The 19,174-nt window shown below is 42.5% G+C and overlaps 1 protein-coding gene across 1 annotated transcript in view; it reads left to right on the top strand.

Annotated features, from left to right (window-relative positions):
* LOC147641898 (uncharacterized) overlaps nt 1–8,372 on the top strand; it is a 38,701-nt gene extending 30,329 nt beyond the window's left edge. The window contains exons 5-7 of the mRNA XM_086800825.1: nt 7,501–7,638; nt 7,762–7,898; nt 7,986–8,372. Coding sequence (XP_086656951.1) covers nt 7,501–7,638; nt 7,762–7,898; nt 7,986–8,251 — 541 coding nt within the window. The 3' untranslated portion in view covers nt 8,252–8,372. The remainder of the gene's footprint in view (nt 1–7,500; nt 7,639–7,761; nt 7,899–7,985) is intronic.
* The last annotated feature ends 10,802 nt before the right edge of the window (nt 8,373–19,174 follow it).

Below are 19,174 nucleotides of genomic sequence, written 5' to 3'. Positions count from 1 at the left end.
TCCTGTTTGCCAAAACATATGCACATATCCTGTGTGCCCTTCAGGTATCTCATGACATCTTTCACTGCTTCCCAATGCTTCTTGCCAGGGTTGGCCATGTATCTAGAAACCACTCCCACTGCAAATGCAATGTCCGGCCTAGTAGCAACCATGGCATACATGAGACTGCCACAAGCTGAAGCATACGGAATCTTGGCCATATCAGCCCTGTCTCTATCTGACTGTGGGCTGTCCATAGCACTGAGTTTCACATATGGAGGCAAAGGAGTACTAGTCTTCTTCCCCCCGTCCATATTGAACCTCTGCAAGACTTTGCCAATGTATTCCTTCTGAGACAAATACAACACATGTTGATTTCTGTCCCGAAGTATCCGCATACCCAAGATGTGATTTGCATCACCCAAATCCTTCATATCAAAGGTTTGATGCAGCCTCTGCTTTAAAGCATCCATCTCTTTACGAGATTTCCCGGCAATCAACATATCATCAACATACAAGATGAGGATCAATAGACTGCCATCCAAAGCTTTCTTGGTGTACAAGCAGTGATCTATGTCACTTCTCCTGAATTTCTGAGATTTCATGAATGTATCAAATTTATGATACCATTCTCTTGGTGCCTGTTTGAGCCCATAAAGACTCTTTTTCAGCTTGCATACAAGCTTCTCCTTTCCACTCACTGCATAACCCTCTGGCTGCTGCATATATATCTCCTCATGGAGATCACCGTGAAGAAAAGCAGTCTTCACATCCATCTGAATCAAGTCCAGATCGTCATGTGCAACCAAAGCTAACACAGCTCTAAGTGTGGTCATTTTGACCACTGGAGAGAAGATCTCATCAAAGTCCACACCATATTCCTGCTTGAAGCCCTTAGCCACTAACCTGGCTTTGTATCTTGGCTTTGCATCTGGTGCAACTTTGAGCCTGTATACCCACTTGCATGGCAAAACCTTCTTGCCTGCAGGCAAATGCACCAACTTCCAAGTTCCATTTTTATGCAGAGAATCCATCTCTGACTTCATGGCACGCTCCCATAGAGCCTTGTCTGCCCTTTGTAAAGCCTCCTTATAACATGAGGGCTCCCCACAGTCAGTGAGCATCAAGTAGTCAACCCCTGGAACAAACCTGTCAGGGGCTCTGGAGGGTCTAGTGGACCTCCGTACCCAATGACCATCATTTGCAGGTTGCTGTCCAGCCTGCATATCACCCATTGGTGGCTCCTGTTCTATGCCATAAGGCTGAAAAATCATGCCCGGTATCTCCTCTAACTGTGGTATATCCATAGGGATATCTTCTGCCATATCTGGCTGTCCATTTGGACCATTTTCAGCACCATTTAAGGGCTGGTTTTCCTGCTGTAATGGCTGATTTACAGCCCTTTGTTGTTGTCCATGATGTCCATCATCATCAAAGATGACTCTGCCAGGCTCCTGTTGCCTTGCAGGCTCCTTATACATGCATGTTTCATAAAAAATGACATCATTGCTGCGTATGATCTTTCTATTCATGGGATCCCAAAGTCTATACCCCATTTCACCTCTGTCACCATATCCTAGGAATATGCATTTGTGAGACTTAGGATCAAGTTTGGTGCGCATTTCCCTGCGTATGTGCACGTACGCAACGCAACCAAACACTCTCAAGTGCTTGTATGACGGAGGCTTCCCTGTTCATACTTCTTCTGGCACTTTCCCACCAAGCCTCGTGTTAGGTGACCTGTTTATAAGGTGAACGGCTGTCATAACAGCTTCAGCCCAAAAACCATGAGGTAATGCAGCATGTGACAACATAGAACGGACCTTCTCTTGTATGGTCCTGTTCATCCTCTCTGCTGTCCCGTTTTGTGGAGGATCATAAGGAGTAGAGAGCTCCCTCTTGATGCCTTTAGCATCACAAGAGTCCTGAAACTGTTTGGACATGTACTCTCCACCATTGTCGGAACGCAAAGCCTTCAGTGTTTTGCCAGTTTGATTCTCAACATGAGCAACAAACTTCTGAAACACTGAGAATGTATCACTCTTCAAACGAAGAGGATAAACCCACACCTTGCGTGTGGCATCATCAATGAAAGACACAAAATATTTTGCCCCTCCCAAAGAAAGCTGAGGCATCTCACATACATCTGTATGCACAAGCTCTAACTGAGCATCTTTCTGTCCAAGAGCTTTCTTGTGGGGGCACTGTAGTTGCCTACCATATATACAATGTTCACAAAACTGAAAACTTAAAAACTTTAGAGAAGGCAAGTAACCCAAACGAGACAATTGCTCCATTCCTTTGACACTCATGTGTCCCAACCGGCTATGCCACATAGAGATTTCCGGTAGCTCGGTTGCATTTACATTAGCATGGTGACAAACACCTGCATGCATGAAATAAAGAGTGTCCACCTTACTGTGGTAACATAATCAGCATCATCAAGCTGTCCAGTAGAAAGCAGATTCTTCTTGATCTCAGGCACATGCCTGACATCATGGAGCATAAGCTGTGAGCCATCTGAAAACACAAGCCTCACATCACCTCTGCCAAGAATCTTGCATGCATGGTTATCACCCAAATAAACCACTCCTTCATTGCCAGCAGTATACCTGACAAACAAGTCTCTGCAACCTGTGACATGAAAGGAGGCACCTGAATCAATGATCCATGAGTGCATACCATGACCACCTGTAAGAAGTGAATGGGCATCAAGTGAAGACGTAAAGAGGACCTCATCCTCACTGCCACCTGCATGTGACACATTGATTTCTTCAATCTTGACTCCACTTTTGCCCTTTGGCTTTACATCTTTGGCTTCATCCTTCTCTTTGTCTTTGCCTTTTCCCGTTTCTTTTTGATCAATTTTCCATTTGTAGCATTGCTTTTTAATGTGTCCCTTCTTGCCACAATAATGGCATTCCAAATCCTTTTTGGAGCGAGACTTGCTCCTTCCCCTTTCTTGGCTTCTTCCCCTTTGCTGGGATCTCCCACGTGCATTCATTGCATTGGACTTTCCAACAGAGTTGTTTTTCCTGTTCATCTCTTCTTGAAGAAGAGCACCCTCAACATCTGCATATGAGAGCATAGCATGCGAATTGCTAGTGGCTGTCCTGAATGTGTCCCAACTCTCTGGCAAAGTGCATAACAGAAAAGTGGCTTTGAACTCATCGTCCATTGCCAACTTTTGATTAATGACCTGGCTGACAATACCATTAAACTCATTTAGATGGGCTGTCATAGACGCCCCTTCCTTCATCTGAAGACCTATGAGTTTCTTCAACCAATACACTTTGCTTGAGGCACTTTGTTGGGCATACAAGTCCTGCAATCTCTGCCACATTCCCCAAGCTGTCTTCACTTCACGAATGCTGAAAAGTAATGAGTCTGACACAGACAACATGATAGTAGATCTTGCGAGCTCATCCATATCTTCCCACTCTTCAGCAGTAAGAGAAGCGGGCATTACACCCCTTTCTTTGATAGGCTTGTGCTGCTTTTTCTGGAGCAACACATTGTAGCACTGGGTTTGCCAAATATCATAGTTATGCGAGCCTTCAAGCTTCTTGATGTGAAGCAATGAAGAGCTCTCACCTGTGGTTGCCATAGCAATATGCAACCTGTAAATGCCTGACTCCCTGCAAAATGTGCAAACACTGCACCAAAAGCACACAAAGTGCTCACAGTTTTTCTCCCAAGCTTTATCTCCCACTGCGGAAGCAAGAATGCAACTTTTCTCCCACTTTATGTGATGAAAACACCAAAATCTGGTTGCTGCAAATTTTGGACAGCACCTTAAATGTGCTCTTTTGCCCTTCCAAAGTACTGTACAGCAGTACCAAGTGCTCACAAATGATGTACCAAACCTGTACCGGCAAGTACAGCAGCTGAAATTGAACCTTTTGGTCACTCAAAACAGTGTACAGCCATGCCAAAACATGCACAAAGCTGTGCCAAATCTGTACCAGCAAGTACAATAGCAATAAATGCTCTCCTGGCTGTCCAAATGAGTGAAAATCAGACTTTTACAGTCCCGAACACTGCATACAACAGTTCCGAACAGAAATTGGGCAAAAGCCCCTTGACTGCAAGCTGATTTCTGAGGATTCAAGGCATAAATGCTTTGCCTGCTGCTTTGCCAAGCTCAACAAGCATACAAACTTGAAAAGCCCCTTGATTTGAGATCAATTTTTGATCATACATGGTACATTGACGCACATGAAGGCATCCAGAGTGTTCACGATGCTTCCCCCTGGCCACATATACATCAAATACATGAAAGCCCCTTGATTTACAGGCACATTGAGTGCTTGTAAGGCATCAGCACATTATCCACAGCATCAAATGCGATCGCCTGCATGCAAATCAACCAAATCGGCACAAAAGCCCCTTGATTTGCACTGCAATTTGCTGCAATTTTGCCCAAATGTGCGATTTTTTACATCATACAGCATGTATGAGTGCTTAATTGCACAATTACATCAAAAGCCCCAAATTTTGACATTCAATTTTCTGCAAATTGATCCTGATAGTGACCAATTTCCTGCAAATTGATCCTGATTGTGACCAATGTCACCCAATTTTGCCAATTTTGCTCAAAATTGAGCAATTGGGCACCTGTACCTGCCCAATTGCTTGAATTGATAAGAAATTCCCAAAATATTGAAGGCAAATACCTCTGAAATTTTTGATTTTTCTGAGTTTCTTGACTTGCAGGCTGAGACGGAGGCGGTGGTGGCGGCGACTTCGGTGTTGGCCAACTTCTGGAGCAGCTGGGCAGCCCCACCTGGCTGTGGGCAGCCACGTGTGCTGGCTGTGCAGTTTGGGCAGCCACGTATGTTGGTTGGGCAGCCTGGGCAGCAACGTGGGCTGGCTGCGTGGGTTGTCGCCGAATTGCGCTCTCAGCAGAGCAACAAAATGAAGGCTGGAGATTGCTCGATGAAACGCTCGATTGAATCAAAAGAAAATGGGTGTTTTCGTTTGTTGACGCCGGGTTCGCTACGATGCGCCTTCGCCTGCGTGTGATTCAACGCTCACTTCGCCTAGTAGCCTTATGCCTTGTGGCTAAGGCTCGACTGCTCACGCTCGACCTCCGCCTAGCGCCTACACGACTAGGTGGCCGGCCGACTCCATATGCCCAGCAGCCTTCGCTCAACGCCTGGTGCTTCAGTTTCGCCTGGCTGCTGTGCGCTTCGCTCGTGTTTGCCTGCGCCGTGTAGAGCTGGCCTAGTATTCGATGGACGCCCTCGACCAAGGTACTACCAGCACCCGCTTCAGCATCTACGCCCGCTTATGCTGCCTTCGTTCACGCCCACAAAGTTGTGAAGAGAAGAACTACGTGCCTGATTGCTGCCTGTTGCGCTGCCTTGCTGCGCCTGACTCCTTGCTACCATCAAGGAGAAGAGGAAGGGAGGGATCACTAAGGGCTCTGATACCAGTATGGGGAGAGAATTAGGGTTAGGTTAATGTGTGGGAGACATACACAGAGAAGCACAAGGGAGAGAGAGAGAGAGAGTTGTGGGGATAAGTCAACTCACGAGGCATGAGTGTGTGACTCCCCTATCACACATGTATATTGCACTAGTACACATAGTGCACTTAGTACATTAAAAGTACTAAGTGTACTATGTACTATAACTTATGGGCTTGTACACACTATAAGGGTGGGCATAACGCCTTTACCCCAACACCTTCGGCTGCTTGTGCCAGCCTGTGCCTAGGCTTGGCCGCCTGCCTGTGCCTAGGCTTGGCCGCCTGCCTTCCTAGGCTTAGGCGCCTGCCGGCCTATGCTGTCCACGTCGACAGTCCATGCGTGCTTGCGCCACCTGGACATGTGCACCCACGGCCCGTGCAAGACCCGGCCAGCAGTACCCGACTGTGCATACAATCAGCCGCCGAACCTCTCTCTCTCTCTCTCTCTCACAAAAAAACAGCCGCCATGCTTTTTTGTTCTCTCTCTCTCTCTCTCTCTCTATAAATTGTTCAAACAGTTGCACAACAACAGCCCTTCTTCTTGCTAAGCAAACAACCCTACTAGACCACCATCTCCATCATCACGGGTTTCTTCAATGAAAAAGCAACATAGTAAAAAACAGCATAATGCATAGAAAAAACAGCAAGCTTCTTGAACTCGTACCTTTTCTTCGACCTCATCTTCTCTACCTACCGACTTGCTCGTTCACGAGGCATGCTCTGATACCACTGTCAAATCCCCACTAGATCTCCTCGTGGAATGCTCCTGGTACAAGACTCAAAACTTGCAACAAACAAACAAACAAGAAGGGGGTGCAGGCATGACTCACCTCCCAACCACGACAGCGTGGGCAAGCCCACAAGACTTGGCTGTCCCCACCGAGCCACGAGTTGAGCTAACTAGATGGACGTACCGACCAATCTCTACCTCGTGACGTCCCATACCGCCATGAAGCTACCCTCGCGTGCCTCGAGATTACTGCCGGCCTCGGCTGCATGAAGTAGGTGCACGTCTGCACTAGATCCAGGCTCTTGACCATATAGAGCTCTCACAAGTCACGCAAGACTCTATATGACTAATGACTAACCTTGGCCACCCTTTTATAGGCTCTTGGCCGGTCATCGGGCTCCCACACTTGGGCGCCGCCCATCCATACTTGGGTGCCCGCCCGTTAGTCTATCCCTAACTCAGCTCGCCAATCAGCCTGCCTAGCTCCAAGCTTCCCCAAACCTCGAAGCTAGTCTTGTGTGCGTGTAGCACACGGTAGATACACACTGTGCACATGACAATGAGCCAAGCCCTTGTCCATGGATGAGTCGTTGTTGACACAGCTAGGGTGGTTGAGTCCTGGTGTGCCAGCCAACCCCCATAACCACAGTCAGGCTGGTCGTCCAGCTGACCAGCCGTGGGAAACCCTATATAAGGGGTTCTTGGCTCATTCTCTCCTCATCTCAATCCAGTGCTGAAATGCAAGCTCCAAAGGGGGTAACCGGAGCAGCAAGGAGGTCCACGCAGCAGCCAGGAGTAGTGCCAATGCCTCAGCAGACTGCTGGGCCAGTGTGAGTTTCAGTCCGTGTTCTCCTGCAAGGAGAAACACAGGTTTAGTCCAGACAGCCGAAAACAGCCCACTCCTGTACTCATCCAACAGCAGCAATATAAGCAAATGTGCCATCCAAGATGGGGGGCCCTTCATTGGGTTATTGGGACCCAATCTAGTGCACTGTGCAATATATATCACTCTCCTTTTCTTGCATAGAAGTGATTAAGTGTTCTATCTGCAAACTCACAAGTTCTGAAAGCTTCCACTCATGTAACAGATATTCGTCCAATTGCACAGTAGATTGTACCAATCTTGCTTGATGAAATAGTAGGGAGGTTGTTAGCATGATATATTTTTTCCTTACTAGCAGAAGGGCTCTTCTTTTTGAAAAATTGTTTTGAACCTATGTGGGATTTTCTCCTTTTATTATGCACATTCTAAGGATGCTTTGGAAGTGAGCTATGATTGCTGGAAGGCTCAGGTCGCACATTATGTTTGTTGATGGCAGGGTTTGGGATGTCAGAACTAAGTCAGGAGTGCGCAACTTAGAGACGAAGTCTCCATGTACTAGTGTGGAAGTAAGTCGAGATGGACGCTACATAACAACTGCTGATGGAAATAGTGTGAAATTCTGGGATGCTAATCAGTAAGTTCCCTGTTTCCCTTCTCTCTCTCTGTGTTTCTCTCTCATCTTTCTCTCTCTCTTTGTGGGTCCTTTTGGTAGCAGACTTGAGAGGCATAAGTTGCTAATTATCGCTGTCATCTTCAGTTTTGGATTGGTGAAGTCTTACACAATGACGAGGCCAGTTGAGTCTGCTTCTTTGGAGCCCTTCAGAGGCAAGTTCATAGCAGGTGGTGATGACATGTGGGTTCGTCTATTTGATTTCCACACAGGAGACGAGATAGGTGAGTGCTTGCATCTTCCATGCAGATAAATTCTTTCCTGTTGTGCTAAATTGGAGCAGGTCCTCATTTGCCTTGTGCTTCATACAGAGTGCAATAAAGGGCATCATGGTCCGGTGCATTGTGTTCGTTTTTCGCCCGAGGGTGAATCATATGCATCCGGATCCGAAGATGGAACTATCCGGATCTGGCGAACGATTGAGAGTGGCAGTGATGAGAATGACAATGGTAATTCCAATGGGCTCGCAAGTAATACCAAAGTTGCAGTAGATGAGGTTGTTCAGAAGGTGGAAGGCTTTCATATCAGGACAGAGCTAGAATCAGAGGAGAAGCCTGAAAATGGGCTTCGGGAATGAGCACTTTTATTCTAATGTCCTTTTGAATCATGGCTCCTTGCTGAGGTTACATTATCTCCAAGATACATGTGAATTTCAATGATATTGTGGCTTTGGGAATGTGAGTAAACCTTTTGCTTCAGCCTGGTGTACATCTCTCTCTCTCTCTCTCTCTCTCTCTCTCTCTGGGTGCATTTCCTGCGCTGCGTGTTTATTATTATTATGGTTCTTTTTTTGGGTGGGTTTGTTTTTTTGGGACCAAATGTGGTTAGCTGTGGTGTTAAAAGACTCGTCTTTTCCCTCTCTCTCTCTCTCTCTCTCTCTCTCTCTCTCGGACACACATGATTGCCAACTTCAACTTCACTAATAATATGCAGTTGTCATCTGCCATTGAATGAAGCATGTATTTGCTTATGGATTGCAATTGTCTCTGCATGCATCCTCTATTAACTCATCGATCTATTGCTGTTGGTGCCACGAATTAAAGTTATTATCTTGATCTATTTTGTGAAAAGTTGAATGTTCTGCCTCTAAATGTGCGTGTATTTACTTTAGATCATACATCTCCCTTCTCTCGTTATTCAACACCCTTTTAGATAAGAGTGGTCAATTCGGTGAAAACCATTTGTAAAGCTAAATGTATAAATTTTTGGTTAGTTGATCACGATGGGCTATAACGTCTATTGGTCTCTTTGTGCATGGAGAGGTAAAACCTAGGTTGTCGATCCTTTGCTAGGTTGCATGAAAATGTCAAGTTCAACGTATTATATAGTGTGTCACAGTCATGCATCACATTATTTGCCGAGGCGAGTGTATTTGGGAGGTGCTTTATGTAAAGTGCTATTGTCTTTTTTTTCCTTCAAAGAAAAGATCTGCATTAGACAAAAGAGAATGTATGCATGATGTAGACTGCACCCCCTAGAAGGCTGAACGAGCACAAAGAATCCTCAAGCAAAAACTATGAAAAGCAAAAAAGAAAAAAACAAGAGGAAGAGCTTACTTTGGTTGGTCGCTCTCGAGGGAGGCTATTACTATGGAGGTGGTGGTGGAAAAAGTCAGGAGGGGTTTATTGATTATTTTGGAACCCTAAAAGATAAAGCCCTAGAATGTGGACTTATTCAACACCTATAAAGTTTTCGAGTTGTGTCCAAATCTCATTGTCAATCTGCAAGGATTCCTTGACTCCGAAACTTTGACTTATGCCTCCGATTTAACCATTTTGGACTTAAGTCCCAAGTCTTGCCTTTTTTTCTCATGGACTCCTCGATCCCATCAAGTTTTGGACACAGGTCCAAATGTATGTTCTTATAAGTGACCTTAGAATTTGGGCTTATGCAACACCTATAAAGTTTTAGGATTTGCATTTAAACATGCTCTCAATCCGTAAGGACTTCTTATCCCAACAAAACTTTTGACTTGTGTTTTAGGTTCAAAATGTTGGATACCAATGCTCCACCCTTGTATTGTATTGTTCAGACACTTGCTAGCTCATGTTTGTACGGCCCCCATTATGAGGAGCAGCCATGGGTTGAGCAGTCTAGGCACTCGGCATCCTCGTATTCACATGGGAAGGTGGCCTACAAGGCTAGTTGATTTAGAGACGGCTTGGATCAGATTTGGCATACTACCAAATAAGCTACATGCTACAGTGGATTGTTATCTCATATACATGGAGTAGGTAGACTTAATACTCTTGAACACCTTGTCCTGACATCACAGGGCCCAAACGGGGCCAAGATGAGCTCGGATGGCCGTGGGTGGTGGGAAAATTGCTACGTAATGTCTAGTGCATCTTTACGGATTAAGTCTACACCACAGACGGTGGTACTAACTATGATTGCGGACCTATGTGGTCATGTCATGGTTGCCTCACGTATACAGGTCTATATAGAGACACGCCCAGTCCCTTCTCCACATAGCTCATCAGTCATCACTATGAGTTTACTCCCTAGCTTCTACTAGCATATAGTCTTTGTCTTAGCAGTTCCAGATCTGCCATTGAAGCTCTTCATAGGAACATACGGGTCTAGGGATTTACCATCTATTGTCTCACTTCCGTAATATTGTTATTGTGCAATTTGAGTTTTAAAGTTTTGTATTGTGAAAGATCATACTTCTTGTGAGTGTTATATTATATCACTTCCGTAATACTGTATTCTTCTCTATCTTTGTTATTGTGCAATTTGAGTTTTAAAGTTTTGTGCTATGAAAGATCCTACTTCTTGTTAGTGTTCTCTTGTATACACTGCACGTTGTATTATCTTACATGGTATCAGAGCTCCGGCTTGGTACAAAACTTCTCTTCTATTTGCTGTCTAGCAATCCCTTGGAGAAATGTCATCTTTTGCAAGACCCTGCCCACTACCATTCGGTGCTGATGGAAAGCTTAACGGCACCAATTATCCTCTCTGGAAGTTCAAGCTTAAGGCTATTCTTTCCTCCTATGAACTTTGGGACACTATCATTGGTGTTGCTTTTCACCCGCCACTAATAAGGGATGCAAACGGCAACTCTTCTACTGTTGAGCTTGGAGATGAAGGGATTCAGGTGCTCTTTGTGCCATTGTCACGAGCATGGAATATAGTGTGCTGACCATGGTTTAGCATGTGTCCATAGCTACAAAAGCATAGATCTTGTTGTTGCAGAGCCAGTATGAGACCATGAATCCTTCAAGGATTTAGAATCTCGAAAATCAGCTTCAATAAAGAGAATCTAAATGAAGGTGAAATGGTGGAGGTGTTTCTTACGAGGTGTTTCTTACGTGAAATGGTAGAGGTGTTTCTTACGAGAATTAAAGATCTTCGTGACTAGATAGCTGCAATTGGCAAGAGTCGTATGCTCTCCCTAGATCTTGCTTGTTTGCTATCTAAGTGTATTGCCGCCTAAGTATGATACTTTTATTACATCTTTGAATGTTGGTTGCAATGGTGGGCCAAGATTTCTCCGCTAACACAAAGAAGAAGAGTAAGGATTTTAACTCTTCAAATCAAAAGAAAAAGGATAAATGCTTTTACTATAATAAGAAAGGGAACAACCAAAGAATATAGGAAAAGCAAGCAGATGCCAAGAATGGCACTCTAAAGACCAAGGAAGAATCTAGTCATGCTACAGAAATAGAGCTATTTGTTGCCAATGAAGATGCATGCAGTGAGATAGCTAATGTTGCAGCACATGATGATCCTTGGATCATTGATAATGGGGCTTCTAGGCATATGACTAGTTGCAAGGATCGGTATTCCTCCCTAAAGCCTATGGGAGATGGCATCATGGTGGCAGTAGGCAATGATGCAAAGTGTCCAATAAGAGGTTCATATACTATTTCACTTATGTCTAAAGAAGGCTATACACAAGGTCTTTGGGTTCTAGACATGAAGAGAAACCTTCTCTTTGTCTCGACAATCAGGGACTGTAACTTGTGGATTCACTTCGACAAGATGGTGCAATCATTCTTGATGGAGATGATAAGGTCATTGCAAAGGGCACTCAGAGAAACAACTTGTATGAGCTTCGACGTTTGCAGTCTAGACCGACTTGAGTAGCAACAAACTTTGGAATGAGAGATACGGGCATCTCACTATGCAGACTCTTTCAAAGATGTAGAAAGGTAAGCTAGTTGAGTATTTGCCACCAATCTCTCACATTCTAGATGTATGTGAAGCTTGCGTGATGTGTAAGCAACACCGAAAACCCTTTCCAAAAGAGGCCAGTTTTAGGGCAAGGCTCCTCTGTAGCTCATACACATCGATCTCTATGGAAAGATGAGTTTAATTGCACTTAGAGGTTCCTCCTATTTTTTCACATTGATAGATGATTACAATAGGAAGAGATGTGTGTACTTTCTTAAAGAAAAGGCTCAGGCTTATGTAAGGTTTAAGGAATGGCTTGTAGCTACATCAAACACGGTTGGAGAACCTCCCTTGGGAAGCTTTACATAGGTAGTTACCATAATCCCACAACATAATAATTCATTTTTCTTTCTCTCTCATAGTAAAAACCAAGAACACTGCCTTTTATATTAGTATAACTCCATGCAAAGACATCCTTGTACTCGTTTGCCAATGAGATGAGATCTTCTCACAAATCATCTTGTACGGCCAGGTTTACATCCACAAGCTCATCGTCTTGCGCTCTGATGGGTTCATTGTGCTGAATTTCTTTTTAAGCCTTTCTTCATCCAAGCATGTTTTTATCTCTTTTAATGTCAGTTAATCTGCTTCTTCCAGCTCCTTTATTTGGTTGTTTGATTTAGTCTTCTTTCGCCGATTTTGTGCCTCCTTTTGGATTTCTCAGAGGGTTTTCGTGACCAATTTCTACAGACTTTTTGTTTCGTGGTGTGGATAGGAGCAACATTGAACTGAATCAATTTTCAATACCAAAAAGTATCGGATAGGAGCAGCATTGAATTGATTCAATCTTCATCAGATAGAAGCAGCATTGAATTGATTTAATCTTCAGCACCACAAAGTTGCACCTTGCTATTACTATTATTTCTTTGTTTTTGATTATACCAAACAGTATTGTATGATTCCCATCCTTATTTTGAATGGTGTCGCTTGCCAATTCATCAAACCTAGTTCTCTGGTTGTCCCTTCCGAGATGATGTTTACTCTAGGGCCTCTATCTATCTAGTAGGACTCCATAAATATCATGTTCATCTAACTATCTACATACTACCTTGTCTAGCCTTGGCTATTTTTGCTACCTTGGCCATTTCTTTATCTCTGTTAACTTACTCTTTTTGGGCCTGTTCTTCTCTTCTCTTATCATCTTTTCTTGACATTCCTTGGTCTTGTTGCATGATTTCCTTGTGGTCTCATCCCTTACACTTGCATGGTCTTCCCATGAGATTCCTTTACTCTTTTTGTCTATCGGCTTTTTTGGAACCACTAGTTCCACCTTTTGTGACCTTGTCACTAACAATACCTCCGACTTGACTTCTTCTAGTCATACTACATTTATGCCTGGCTAGCTGGTCTTTTAAAATTCTTTCAATTGACTATGTAGTTCTTCACAAAATTCGCACCCATTTGCACTTCTAACGTTTTGCGTTCGCTGCACATTTCTTACCTACTTTCTTCACCAACTCTCATGATTCTGACTTGCCTTCTAAGTCGTCTGTACTTGATTCTTATGTTCCATTATCCGATTGATCCTCAACAATTGATTTATTTTTCTTTTTAGATTTTTTCTTGTACATATTCTTTTTAGATCTCTTGGCTAATTTTTCAAGCTCATCAAATCCCAAGTCTTCCACATCTATGATGGCAACAGAATGTCTGAGCTCTGGATTTAGCCCCCTTATGAACCATTCACCCATTAGTTCGTATGAGGGTCTATTGCTTCATTTAGTCTCTTTCCTTTGGGATTAAAGTTTTATTGCATAAGCCTTAGCATCCATATTTTCTTGCTTGAGCTCCCCCATGATGTCCCTAAGCTTCCCTAAAGTCTTGACCTTCTAGAACCTCTTTAGAAATGTGTCCCTCATCTCCTCAAATGTGTCAAAGTGGTCATCATCAAATTGTGTGAGGAGCCACTTCATTGGCACATCGCCAAAGGTGGCTATCAATTGATCTCTTTTTAGTTCCTCCAGCCTCACACCTCGAACTTTGTAGACCTTCCACATGTATGCCAAGCTTCTCTGTCTTCTTGCCCTTATATGTCTGGAACTATTTGTGGTTGAAGCTATTTTTCATTTTGATTTTGTGCTTACTAGGTTCTTTTTCTTGGATTAGGTCTTAAATCCCCAAGTACTCTATCTCTTGTTCTTGAAAGACTCGTCTTGATTTTGCACTAACTCTTGCGTTGCTTGCTTTGCTACTTGATCTCCTGCGGGGGCGGTGCTTCTTGTTTGTCTGTTTTGGGATTATTTTGAAATCAATAGCCTTAGCATTGGCACAAAGCTTTAAGTTCTACTTGAACACTCTATATAGTCCTCAATGTTGAGATACGAAGCTCAACTAGTACAGATATGGGCGACACGCCAGGATGATATACACCTCTCGATGTTGAGATATAAAGCTCAACTAGTGTAGATATGGGTGACACGCCAGGAAGATAGCTTCGCACTTATACCACTAGCATAGTTGGTGAGATTATAGGCAATATATTGTCAATGGTTTATAAGTTGTGTGATAGCCATTTTGGTTCATTAAAGTTATGTCATAGTTATAGTACTAGCTCATGAAGTCAGGTTCACACTATGGACCACGACCATTGTATGTTATAGTAGTAGAGTACTTTCCCTTATATTATATACTCTTATCTTTATGTTATGGATATGGAGAAGAGAAGTGAATAGAAGAAAATTCATCCATCCATCTCTCTTGTATGCTTGTCTACTCTTGTGTGTGTGTGTGTGTGTGGGTTTCACAAAAAAAAGTGTGTGTGTGTGTGTGTGTGTTTGCTTGCAAGGAGCTTAAACTCACCCTCTCGCTTACATTCTTCTCATGGTATCAGAGCATCAGTTCGTGTGAAGAGATCAAGAGGCAAGCAAGAGGTAAGCAAGAGGAAAGCAAAGGTAAGCAAAGGCAACCAAAGAAAGTGGTACACGGGTAAGGGTAACTTCATATATTTTCCTTTAATTTGGAATTAAATCTCTACCAGGTAGTTACTAGGAAAGAGCAACAGGTAGGTGCAATAGTAAGGTGCCTTATCACATCTTGAGGCACCCTTTACGATAGCAACGAGAGCTTCGATTTATTCCCTCCCCGGACCCCCATTACAAAATTAGCCTATAGTCTCACGTGCCTGCTTGCACCTTAAAGATGCAAAGATGCCTTCTTGTGCCTGCATGGACAAAGCAACAGTAGCTGGGCTCACACTTCTGTAGTCCATAGGACCTCCACGATTTTAAAATTTGAATTTGAGACTGTTTTGGGCCCCATTTCAGCTTTGCAAGTTTTATGCATGCACTCTATGAAAGTGTTGATTTTGAATGTGTGTGCTCAATTTTTGTTTCAGTGCAAAGTTGTGGCAAAAATTTGGTTTGCAGGATAGTTTATGCAGACAATCTCATATTTTCATTTGTATGTTTATGTGACTAGCTCACATAGAGTTAAAATAAAACAGGTTTATAGTACCATTGTATTAGAGATTGTAAGTTTGCTGCTATAAGTACATAATCTTACAAATTGTTTTGTAAGTTGTTATACGTAATCATGTCAGATAGTATATCCTAGATTGTGAGTGATAAGGTAGAAAAGAACATGAAGTTTAGGGGATGAGAAATATTCTCATGGAGAAAGGATACTGGAGGGTGGTTGCAAGATAAGGTTATCTAGTTTCATGTAGTGGGCGCCCTTGGCTTTAGCCGAAAAACACGCATTTTTTCAAGAAGAATAGCCAATCTCTCCTAGTTAGCCAAGGAGTTTCACTTCAAGGTCTTCTAATGAAACATCATATGCAAAGTTGGGCACCTAAAACTATAATCTGATCGAATATCCAATAATTACAAATCCCCTTTTCTTTGGGAACCAAAATTGTATATAGGCCCTGTCGAAGGTTTAGACAGGTACAGTGAATGTGAGTAAATTGCCTATAACTTTTACATTATTACTCATATGATGTTCCCACTTTGCATATCACAAATACAAATAACATAGAGCTTAACTTGATTTATCGAGTAATTTTTGATGTGTTCTACATTTTCTATGTTATTTAAAAGGTATTAGAATTGTTAAAAATATACTATTTTATCCTCCCACCACATATACCATTTAAAATGCTCAAATTGTATGGATCTAGTGATGATTAGATTGGGAAAGATTAGTATAATGTGGGTATAAGGTAAAATTACAAATCTAACGGTTGGATTTTTGTAGATTTATTTTGGAAAATTTGTTATGACTGTGAGTGGCCCATTAAATCAATTGTAATTTAATTCTAAAAAATTAAATATTGAATCTTTCAATCTAAAAACTGTAGGGATAATACGCTTGTTGCCATGAATTTATTTAAAAAAAATTAGCTTAATTTGAGTATGGGAAGGTCCATTTTCAATCCTCCAAAGTGAAAATTCCCATATTGTGTCCACTCTCCCCTTTTCAAGTCTAAAACCAATCCTAGTTAGGTTTGGAAATCTAGGCTTGGTAAACTTCAAAGCTTAGATATCATTCTATGTGTGAGGCTTGGGTAGGCACAAATCTTATATATGCATGCCACTTTATGTCCACATGAGCTTCGAGAGGATCCACATAAGCAGCTTGCCACCTCACCTTGCCATCTCCACCCTCCATGTCAACATGGTCAACCTAGTTGACTCCCCACCTCATCATCCTAGTCATCATTAATGCCACATCTTCTTGCCACCTTTGCATGCCACCTCGCACTTGGTGACATGGCATGCCACATCAACCATAATAGTGCCACATGTCAAGAGAATGCCACGTGTCATGCACGCATGTGACACGTGGCACCTCCTTTCCACCTCCCCTTTTTTTTCAAAAACATATTTAAAAAAAGTTAATTTAGTAATTTAGAGAAATAGAATATAGAATTTTAAATAATAAAATATATATAACTTATTAAATAAAAGAATTTAAAATCACTAATTTTAAAGGATTATATTTTGGAATTAGATCAATAATATTATTATTAAAGTTCATATTATTCAATTTAAAAAAATAAATTTTTAAGTTTAATATTTTTTGAAAATATTTTATGTAGAATAAACCTTTGAATAAAATTTGAAGAAAATACATTATTAAAAAAAAGCAGTTATATTATTATAAAATAAAAGATAAATTTAAAGATATATTTATATATCTAGTAATGATAAATATTTAGACTTGTTAATAAATATTATTAATAATATTAAATTTTAAGTGGATAATAGTTTATCTTTAATTATCTTTATGTTTGTCTTAATTATCCAATCAATCTTAGATAGGAAATCCAATGAGATTTGAAGTGGATAACCTATTTTTCCTATATAATCACACATCTCTAGTACTATCCCACACTTATCTCTAGTACTATCCCATCATTGAGCCTTTATAATATTTTCTCTCTTAGCTTCCTTGAGAATCGGTTCTCAAAGTCGTAGGAGTCGGAAACGTGATAGGACTAGACTTCCCCCCATCCACCAAGTTCAAGAGGAGGAGAGGAAAAGGGTAGCTGCTGAGAGAAAGAGAGAGTGGAGAGCACTTCAACGAGCAACACCTTCCGTTGGCGATGATCCAAGCCTTGCTCCTTCTCTTCCACTTCCTCTCCCTCCGCCCTTCCCACATGAACCCGCCCTTCCTGAGTCCCCTTCTCTTCTACAAGAACCCACCCCCTCCTTTGGGCGCCCATCGTGTGGATAGGAAAGAACTATCAAAGTCAAGGGCACATCGTCGTGCCCATGCAATCTTCCATTTCTATTTCAAAGACCTCACGCCTTCATCACACGCATGTGTGCTTGATGCTTTGATTGATCTGCCTAACATGGCTAACTGCAGGGTGCTTTCCGACATTGGAGGTCGAAGAGAGAGGAGAGCTGGCATGGCGGTGCTACAAAGTGTTCGTCATTCCTATATAATTAACAAGAAGAGAAACTCTGCAAACGCTTTCGCTGCTCGACAGGCTATTGTGACAGCTAAGTAGCTCCCAAATGAAGGGTAAGGTTAGTGCCACATCTCGCATCCTTTCCATAACACCAGAGTTGGGTCTATTAGATGACAAAGTTTAGATGCCAATGAGGTTGGTGCTTTGTGGGGGCGAGTAGTGGTCATGTAGCTAGGCATGATCGCCTACTAGATGAAACCACTAGAACCTTGATAGAAAGTTTTTGGGAGGAGAATTATCGTGTCTCGCCAGTTTTCAAGAAAGCTTTGCGTAAGAGAGTGACAAGAGGAGTGTTCATTGAGCATGGTGCTTGCTTTCTTAAAATGACCCAAAGTGAGTTGTATTCTTAGTTTGTGGCTTCGTATCCAGAGCTTAAAATTGGGCAAAGGTCATTTGAGGGGTGTAAGCCTTGGTTTGTGAGGTACTCACATCGGCGTGACACATGTTGTCGCTACCATGTTGAGTTCAAACTTTTTTATGATGTGTTCCGTTCTCTTAGTGGGCATAGAGAGTTGCCTCGTGGTCCTCGTGATTTCATCCACTCTCTTTTGTGTGCACGCACGGAGGATGCCCAGTTCCATAGGATGCCTTGTGTGGAGAGCAATTGCACATCATGTGGTTCACTTGCACATCTACAGATGGTAGATCTTGATGCTAGTGACCAAGAGATAGTGCCATGGCAACGTTATAAGTATGTGACACACCAGCTCTAGAGTGGTGGACAGTCCAGGAAGTTGCAGCTCGTGGACAAACATACACCACCTTGTCACTTCACAGCCACATTTAGGGAGTAGATCTACCCCTATATACGGCACAGTCATTGTGCTGCCAAGTGGCTGGATCGTCAGTTTCGAGCATGCCTGGCGGCAGAGTTTCCTATTGGTGTGGTCGTCTCTATGATTGATTTTGCAGAGAACTACACCTTCACACCTTTTCAAGAGATACAATCTGAGTATTACTTCTCAGAGCAGGTAATGGTTATATTTCATAATATTTGTTTTGTGTTTGAGCTATATTACTTATTTGATTTTTTGTGTCCTAAACATCTGTATTGCTTACCTCATCAGGTTGCTATTATGGTCCACATTAGCTATCGACATGCAGAGGCTCATGTAGATGGGATAGCGAGTACCCCCGAGACTCGTGTCATTATTCGAGAGTATCATTTCTATATCAGTGATGATCGTTCACATGATGCACATTTTGTGGCAACACTGTTTTCGTCTCCATGACGATTTTTTAGGAGATTGTGGGATCATACGTGGCCAGCGATGGGTTTGGTCGGATGGTTGTGGTGCACAGTTCAAGTCGTCATCACGACAATCTATTGGCTCTACAGGTAGTACTTATGGTTCTCTTATATTTACAATTAAACTAAATTCACTAGAACATCTTAAAGAA

The sequence above is a fragment of the Cibotium barometz genome, chromosome 1, assembly GCF_041138505.1.
Source record: "Cibotium barometz isolate CiBa-2024 chromosome 1, ASM4113850v1, whole genome shotgun sequence".
Taxonomy (NCBI): domain Eukaryota; kingdom Viridiplantae; phylum Streptophyta; class Polypodiopsida; order Cyatheales; family Cibotiaceae; genus Cibotium; species Cibotium barometz.
The sequence above is the reverse complement of the archived record's forward strand: the minus strand, read 5'-3'. Positions and strand labels throughout refer to the sequence as shown.